Below are 9114 nucleotides of genomic sequence, written 5' to 3'. Positions count from 1 at the left end.
AATACTTTCGAAAAAAATATTAGTGCTAATTTCTTATAATCTCATAGTCAAAGAAAACTCTAGAATAATGCTTAGTACACCAGGCGTAAAATTTCAATAGAATATGATTTTCTTTGTAGAATGTGTAACTTATTGACTTATTGACTGCAGTTTGAAGATTCATGAAACCTTTGGGTATGTCTGCAGAAATTCGTCCGGTCTACCTGAACGAGTTTCAGATTGTCATGTCAAGGAAATCTGTTAACTCTTGCCTTCCCTTTCTCTTTTTTAGAATTCATGCCATTTCACTTGGTCAAGGACAAGGCCCTGTCGCAGAAAAACTGATCACTGGTGCTGTGAAGACTGGAGATTGGGTCTTCTTACAAGTTAGTACTATCCAGCTTATTTTTACTTTTCCTTTTTATGTATTAGCACAGTCTTTTTTTTTTACTACTAGTCTTAAACATAAAGATTAGGGGCTTTTGATACCTTATTGGTATATATTTTCGCGTGTTACAAATTTTCGCGGGTACTTCATTTCGCGCGTTTTTTGGTCAATTTTCGCGAAATTTAATACTGTTTAAATTTTTCAAAATTACAAAATCGCGAAATTAAATACACAGAATAAAAACATACTGGTTTAAAATATTTCGCTCTCTCTTAGAGCATCTTCAGTTTTTTTGAATAACAAAGACGTTTAACAATTATATTTAACGACGCTAGAACGGCATTACAATGACTTCTTCAGTTTTTGACGTCACGGAACAACTGGTACACTTCTTTCGCGTATCCGTGGCAGTCTTTGTTGAGACCTGATGGAGCCAGAGTTTGGAGTCTGCACATCCATTTATCTTCGGCACGTTCTCTTTCTGCGGAGGATGAAAAGTCACTTTCTAGGATCATCACCTCAAGGTAAGCAAAGGAGTGGTCGCGATGGAAATGTTCTGCCAACTCTGAATTTTTCGGTCTCTTTCCAATGTCGTAGCGGTGCTTTGAAAAACGCGTTGACAAGGCTTCTCCTGTGTGACCAACGTACAACTTGTCATGGATCTTGCATCTGGCTGCATACACAACGTTCTTCGTTTTGCAGCTACCACCATTGGTTACACGTTTAGTGATACCATTGTGAGTGATTTCTGACTGGGTGACAATGTTCGGGCATAGCATAGCTCTCGATAGAAATTTTCATCCCCACTCACTGAGGGAAAAAGCTCCACCGGGGCTCTGAGACAGGGGTGTAATTAAGTTTGGTGAACAAAGAATTTAATTGTGGCTAATTTGGATTATTTTTGTCACACTTAAATTGCATATATTCTTATGCTTGATTTTAGGTTCTTTTGAATTTTCGAAATTATGAGCATAATTTCATATTGAGAATTGGGTCCCTTTAATGCAAATAATGATTTATTTTGGGTTCCAGATTTTTACCTACATTTAATGTAGTTCGTACCCCCTTCCTTCTTAATGGGGATGACACCTTCGGGGAGGGGGGGGCTAAAGAATTTTCCTGAAAAAGGGGATAACAAGGAAGGGGAATCCCTCACCAAATTGTTCCAGCTTGAGTCATTTTAAGTCAGTTTTACATGTTTTTGAGTCATCTTTTTATTCGAAACTGTTAAAGCTCAAAAACCTTGGGGGATGGGCGTTTTTGAAGGTTCGGAGGATGTCAAGAAGGGGGGATAGACCCCTTCTATGCATCATTTATTTTTGGACCTACCTGGAGAACCCTAAAAATCGACCCGTGTGATCTGTATGTTTTGGTGAAATTGTCAGAAAGACTTCCTTCCTTCCATTCTTATGAGAGGATTTATTATATTACGCCATATTGCCTTTGAAATAAAGTTTTTCCAAACTTTTCTTTTCGAAAATCGATTTTTTTCTTTCTTTCAAATTTGGTAAAAACAGGGTCTGTCGGGCCTGTAGAACAATAAATTAAATTGATTCCACTCTTAATATTCATATAGATATTGAAACCATCAAGTTTAAAGATGCCAACGAGGTCAACATTAAAGATTTACTGAACACTTTCGTTGAACGAAGTGAATGTACATTTCCGTATGATGACGAGAAATATAGTATTAAAGAAGGTAAGAAAGTTGTTCTAATTCTGTCCCTTCTGAAAACTTTGCCAACGGACATCAAATTATTTGGACCCCAGCACTTCAAGTAAGATTCGTGATACACTTTGTTTATAACATCTTTTATATAAATATGTAGCCAAAAATTTAATTTGATTTGACAATATATTTCGAAAACTGTGTTTCATTTTCAAGTCTAAGAAAGAAGAAAAAATATGTAAAAATATATAGAAATCTATATAATATTTGTTGTAACAAACACATCATATCAAACATACATCTTACCCTTACAATTTCAAAGCATAACTGAAAAAAAAAATTCTATTTCAAGTCAAATCAATCACAAGCGCCTTGCTCTTGTATTCGTTTTTAGTGTTTAACGACGGTTTAATTTCTTTTATCTTGATAGCCTCTAGGGTCATTAACTCAGCCTCTACGGAACGCATAGATGAATCAACAATGGAAACGTCATCTATTGTTACAGTTTTATTGCATCTACTAAAATGTGATCCCACGGGACTTGAGACATAGCGATGTTCTTTGAAACGACTTAGTAAATGTCGCATCGTCTGACCGACATAGCTCGCGTTACAGCGAGGACAACAAATTTGGTAAACTACGAAGCTTCTCATCTCTTTCTCAATAGTGGGCTTTAAGGGCAATAAACATGATCTCAGTTTTCTCGTTGTAAACACAATGATGCAGGGCGCATTACATTTTCGTAGAGCATTCGAAAACTTTTCACTTATTTTGCCTCGATACTCAACGTAAACTTTCATCTTTTCAACGCCGTCGACTTCATCTTCAGACTCCTTTTCCTCTGGATGATCTATTTTCCTGATTGTTTTTTGGATCAAAGGTTCAAAAAACGATTTTGGATATTGGTTCTTAATCAACAAAACTCGCGCTCTCTGTAACGAAGTTAAAAAGTTTTCTCTTGTGCTACAAGAACGGTAAATACGATGCACTAAACCAATAACATTAGAGCGCTTGTACCTCATAGGAGATAAGGCATAATAGTTCATCATTAGTCCAGTATTAGTTGGTTTATTGTACCAAGTTGACGTTAAGCAGCAATTTGAACGGGTTATCTTCATGTCAAGAAAAGGAATAGAACATTCTTTTTCCTCCTCAAGAGTAAATTTCAGTTCATTTTTGATGCAATTGATCTCGACTAACTTTGATTGGATATTCTCTTTCTTGATCTCGCGTAAAATATCATCCATATAGCGATTATAAATTTTAGCATCTCCTCGAATTTGGTCATCGTATTGACTCAACCATGCATTTGCCAAGAGTGGGGCAGGAGGGCTTCCCATGGCAAGGCCATCAATCTGACGGTAGTAGCCATCACTCGTTAACATTAAAACATCTTGACTACAAATAGTTAAGAGTTCCTTGAAAGTTTCTTGGTCAACTGGTGGTTTCTTAAATCTACCCGAATATAGAAGATTTGTAGACACGTCGATAGCCTCGAGAACAGGGACATTGGTGTAAAGCGATACGATATCAAAACTCACGAGGACTTCTCCTTCATCCAGGGTAATGTCTTTGAGGCTGTCAGATATCTCTTTCGAAGAGGTATTGATGTTACATTCGGGCACTACGGTAAGCCAGTCGGAAACTTTCTTGGCAATTTTGTGGTAAGCAGATCCTGGCATTGATAGAATTGGGCGTAAGGGTAAATTAGCTTTGTGTACCTTTCCAAGGCCATATAAACGAGGAGCTTGACTTCCAATGGGTTTTAAATCAGAGAACAATTTCTGACTAATCTTTCCTTCAGCTAGCAATCGATTCAGTAGAGCTATTACTTTCTCCTCTTCCTTGAAGACAGGGTGCTTTGCATTCTTGCGCTCTGGTGACCATTTCTTGAATTGCGGTAACCGGACAATATCGCAACATCTTTATTGCTTCTATTTTTTTGCATAAATGTGCCAAACAGTAAACTTTCCAATGTGATAAAGCCCAGCTTTTGGAAAAAGTTGATCATGGTTGTATTTTACTAATGATTTTTTTATTTCCTCCAGGTGAAAATGTTTACGCAAGAAAATTCTTCTAAAGGCTGCCAAAACTACTCTTTCTAGAATTTGAGGTGAGGAAAAGTTTATATTTTCAAATTCCAAACGACTCTTATTTATTATATTAAGTTGTTTTTTTCAAAAATCATTCTTGATATCCTAAAATTTGAAGTTTTTTTCAGCTGTAATCAAATTGTTTCGTTAAGAGCAATTGCAGCTAAGAAAATCCCTGAGTGGGATCATTGATTTTTTTCTTTTTTATATATGTTGTGGGGATTCATGGGTGGAACAAAATTTCAAAATTTGAGCCCCAGAGATCAAACGGTTTCCGAGATATCCCACTTTGAAGTTTGCCGAAAATTGTCTAAAATACAGACCAGTAATTTACTGACCAGAATTTCAAACTGCTCTAGCTTCTTGATTACTTGTCCTAATCACTTGAAATTTGGCACAGACATACACAATCATGAAGTGTATGGTCGTTTTTAGTCGAGTGCCCCCCCGGGTAGTTACCCTGTACAGTGTTGCTCGCGGCTGAGCAAAATCTTTGATAGGAGATTTTGGAAAGTGGTACCCTAAATGTTAGCCACTTTTCAATTTTGGTAACTAGATTGTTATAACATAACGCAACGGTGACACAATAGACTTTATCGGAGCTTTTGATTTTTCTAAAAAAGCAATGCATTGTGGGATTGTTTCGAGTGGATTACAATAGAATCCTCTCGAGGTATTCCTAAGAGATTTCTATTGTAATACACTCGAAAGGGAGACTGATAAGTTTTTCGATCATTTCGCCCAAAAGAAACTGTTCGCTAATTGTTGTCCCTTAATCTATGAGATAAAAACTTGGCAAAATAATGAGTTATTCTAGTTCTCGACTTTAGTATTTTTTTTACCAAGTTACATAATTTAACATTTGCATTTGATATTTTTCCGGCAAGCCGTCATTTGCAGAGACAGGTTATGAACTGGTTTACCCCGAAAGAATTCATAAGCATCGTTCGAAAAGAGATTTATCTACAAAACAAAAGGTTACCGAATATTCGGAGCTGAAATTGCCAATATATCCTAACAGGCTAGTCTAATTCGTAGACCTCTATAAGGAACTCTTTTCATTGGAGGATAAACAGACGGTCTTGCATTAAAAAAAGATGAAAGATATTCATTCTATTTTACCTCACTGGGATAGACTTGGCAAAAATTACTTACTGAGATTGTAGGAAAATCTTTAACCAAGATGATATTCATGACGTAATGTTTTGTACGGAAGCACCCAAAAAGACCGGACGTATCGTAAATGCCAAATATAGGAAAATCTTTCAACTACAGGCAGTGAGCATTTCCCATGTACTGACTGAATTCTGAACTCGCAAAAATCCAAAACTAATATGACATTGTTTCTTCTCATATTTTTAAGAAGGCGATCATGACGAATTTGTTTCTTATCGTATCCCATCAATTGATAAATATATTGTTTTGGATTTGAAAAAACGGAAGTAAGTATTCATGCAACAACGTACCCGTGTAACCCAGGCTTTACTACGTTATTGATGGTTATAACGTCGTACCCGTGTAACCTAGACTTTAATTACGTTCCTAATGATCGCAACCTCGTACACGGTGGACGCCGGAGAATATTATTAGACGTTCTCAGTAAGCATAAAAAGCCGAGTAATAAAAGCCGAGTAATACGCAGTTAACGAGGTTGATACCATAGATTAGCTATTTTTCTTTGGATGAATATTAAACGATAAAGGTATTATTTTTTTTCGCGAACATTTTCCCTTCTAAAACACATACAATGAACTTAAGAAAAGCCTAAAATACTCACGTCCTCTAAGTAAAGATAAAAACAGTATTTATTTCTCAAGACTAAATGGTGGATAAAAAAAAGAAAAGTCCGTAAATTAATTCAATCTCGGTGAGATGAATCTGGAGGATTTTACTCTATACGGAATCTCTACCGCTTTTTATGCAGATATACTGCATGAACGTTTCTTTCACTGGACCCTCTCTGAATTTGTTCCTTGAAAATGAAACATGCAAATTTTAGATCCTTGTTTTCTTTCCAGGTCACATCTTACATCGAACAATGTTAAAATCATAACACACGATGAAAACGGCGATCCCCAAATTGAAGAAGTAAGTGAAAAATATGGCTCTGAAATGATGAATTTTGAGTTTTTTTCAAACAACTTTCTTCTCCAGAAATAAAACGTAATGTTCAGACATTATGTACGGTTTGAATCAAAACGGTTACGAAACGTCAAAATTTGGAAAGTCAAAAAGAGACGTTACAAAGCAAAACCGCGATTGAAATAGTTACGCTTTACTATTTCCATCGGAACGGAACTGATCCGTTCCATTACAGATGAGATGAAGTTTTCATAAGATACTTTAATAATTGGTCATTTGAACTAATAACAAGAAGCCCAAGGGCATGAAGGCCCAGCATTAAAAGTTTTGTTTCTAAATAAGAGTGATAAAGTTTGCTTAAACATCAATTTAAAAATTTACAAGCTTTTTTATATTGAACTGGCACGAATGTGGAGCAAGATTGGTCAGAAAGAGGAGGAGAAAAACATTTTTTTGCTTATATTAGCACAATATTAATATAACAAACTGATATGAAACATGTGTCTGACATGAAACGGGAACACTTATTTGTAAAAATAAAACTTTTGAAAAATCTTCAACAAACATGATTGTGTTAAAGCTCTAACTTAAAGGGAGCAAAAACAAATGATAAAAAGTAAAATTAAAAAGAAACCAGCTTCGAAAACATTTTCCTGCAACCACAGCGGCTGCAGCCTCAGCAGCACTTAAAAAATGCAAAATTTGTATATAAAAATGTCCATAAAAACTGAACAATTTGGAGTTATTGGCTGAAATTTTGTACAGTGACTCACTTTCAGATGCAGATCATAATTCAGTAAGTGTTTTTCCCAAAATGAGGCTATTTCAAGATGGTGTCTGACAGGGTGGCGCCGATAAGCCCTTTTGACCGTTTTGGACTGAAATTGCTTAATTTTCATAGATGAATGTATCTAAAATATCCTTATTGTCTATTTTTTTAATCATTATGATATGCTGAAATTGTGTACAAATTTGAGCTTTTTAGTTCAATTTTACCAGGAGAAACAGGCAAAAGAAACTTGCAAAATCAGACAAACCCGCGATACAAGCTGCAACATGGAGAATGCTCAAAATGCCTTGCAACAACTTTTTACAACTTTTTCAAAACAGTAGATTTGAGCCCAGCTCTAACCACCAAAGTTATTTGTCAGTGATTCTGAGCCCGGCATGTGCTACCAAGCCGCCGCTCCTACTCCTACCCCTACCGTGAGATCGGATAACTTGCATCAGTGAGTGCTAACATGCATAGCCCTCAAATGACTGACCAATCAAAGCAGCAAAATTTCAAAACAAATGAACTACAGTACGCAGCTCCGCTCGCAGCTCTACTCTACCATTTTTGTTTTGATTTCACTTTGTATTAGGACCAGACAGGTCATTCATTTGAGGGCTATGCATGTTAGCCTCCACTGATGCAAGTTACCCGACTTCACGGTATATTGTACAACGAATTTACAGTGGGAAATTTGAATTTATCGCTGTCCTCACTTACTAAAATAAAAACCATATTTCGGAACTTGCGTTTTCTCTTAAAGAGTGTTACCGTTGCAAGAATTTGTTTTGTTTTCAACTTTGTTGAACGGAATTTTTGTCGAATCTGTCATCTGTCAAATATTTCTTGTTCTCAAACTTTGTTGAACAGAGTTTTGGTCGAATTTGTCGAACATTTCCTGTTTTCAAAGTTTAACTGGAACTTAATCGAATACTCACAATTTTAGTGCAGCAACCTTTGAAAGTTTTAATTAATTATGTCGTCTGGTATGTACTGTGGATATAAAATAAAAAAACTGAGCATGATCAAGACTCCTTTAAAAAAGCTCAACAAATATAAAATTTCACCATAATTTTATGCAGAAAAAGTATCAAAATATCCAGCAATACAAATAGAGGCTAGTCTATTCAAACTCTTGCTGTTTGAATAAATTTTTTTGTTGAATATAAAAGCCTGAACACACGTTTCGCACACGTTAAGTTATAATTATTCTGATAAAATGCCTGATTCCTCTTAATCATCAAGGAGATAGCAAGAGAGTAGTAAACATTACATAAGAGAACATACCTGTAATAATCTGGTTGGTGTTTGAACCTTCATTTTGAACAATAATGAGAAAACATGGATGAAAACCCTCAAGCAAAATCAGTGTAAAAAATGCAACTTTCAAAATAGTCTTTTAAAGCTTTTAGGTCAATAAGTATGAGCATCCATTTCTGTGGGTGCAAGTCAGAGCTACACTTAACTAATTGAAAAACATTTGAAACAGTAAACTTTCCTTTATAAGTCTCAAGATCCATAAAGAAATCATAACATTGACCGACAACCAAAACGTGATTCTCAGGCGCCATCTTGGATTCCGTTCGGAGCAAATAAGCCCACGGCCGCAGTAGAATCGATATTCTTTACACCACGCAGCTTAAGACGACCCGAGCAAATCGATTAAATTTTATGCGAATGCCCCCGATTGAATCGCACCAAAAGACCTGGCACGGACAGGAGTGAGAGAGGACAGAAAAACAGACAGGACAGACACACGGAAATTTCCTCTTTAAAGGCCCCTTCGCTCTAGCCACAAGCTCATGCTCTGAATAATTTTTTTTGGAATATTTTCCTTGACATGTGAACTTGCATCCGTTTTTGTTATTTGAAGTCAATCCAACCATTTCCTGATGACTGGTAAGCTTTTGAAAAAGGTCCCTGAAATAATTTGAATCCCGAATAGGGGAATTTCCCGTAGTCACGTGACAACTGAGCTCATATTCTGAATAATTTTTTTTGAATATTTTCTAAGATATGTGAACTTGCATCCGTTTGTTATTTGAAGTCAATACCTTTCTTCCTTGAGTTTTTATGAGCTTTTCAAAAAGGTCCCTAAACTGAAATAACTCCCAAAAAGGGGAATTTCCCA

General features: G+C 36.0%; 1 protein-coding gene across 1 annotated transcript; it reads right to left on the bottom strand.

Moving 5' to 3' along the window:
* Nucleotides 1–2383: 2383 nt before the first annotated feature.
* LOC136808149 (uncharacterized) lies at nt 2384–3718 on the bottom strand. Its single transcript, XM_067064691.1, has one exon. It carries the CDS (start codon nt 3716–3718, stop codon nt 2384–2386), a length of 1335 nt encoding a protein of 444 aa, XP_066920792.1.
* Nucleotides 3719–9114: the final 5396 nt, after the last annotated feature.

Source organism: Clytia hemisphaerica, unplaced genomic scaffold, assembly GCF_902728285.1.
Source record: "Clytia hemisphaerica strain Z4C2 unplaced genomic scaffold, Clytia hemisphaerica genome assembly, whole genome shotgun sequence".
NCBI lineage: Eukaryota > Metazoa > Cnidaria > Hydrozoa > Leptothecata > Clytiidae > Clytia > Clytia hemisphaerica.
The sequence above is the reverse complement of the archived record's forward strand: the minus strand, read 5'-3'. Positions and strand labels throughout refer to the sequence as shown.

What these genes read in the sequence shown, in the direction of transcription:
- LOC136808149 (XM_067064691.1), bottom strand. Translation starts at nt 3,718, where the DNA reads ATGCCAGGATCTGCTTACCACAAAATTGCCAAGAAAGTTTCCGACTGG.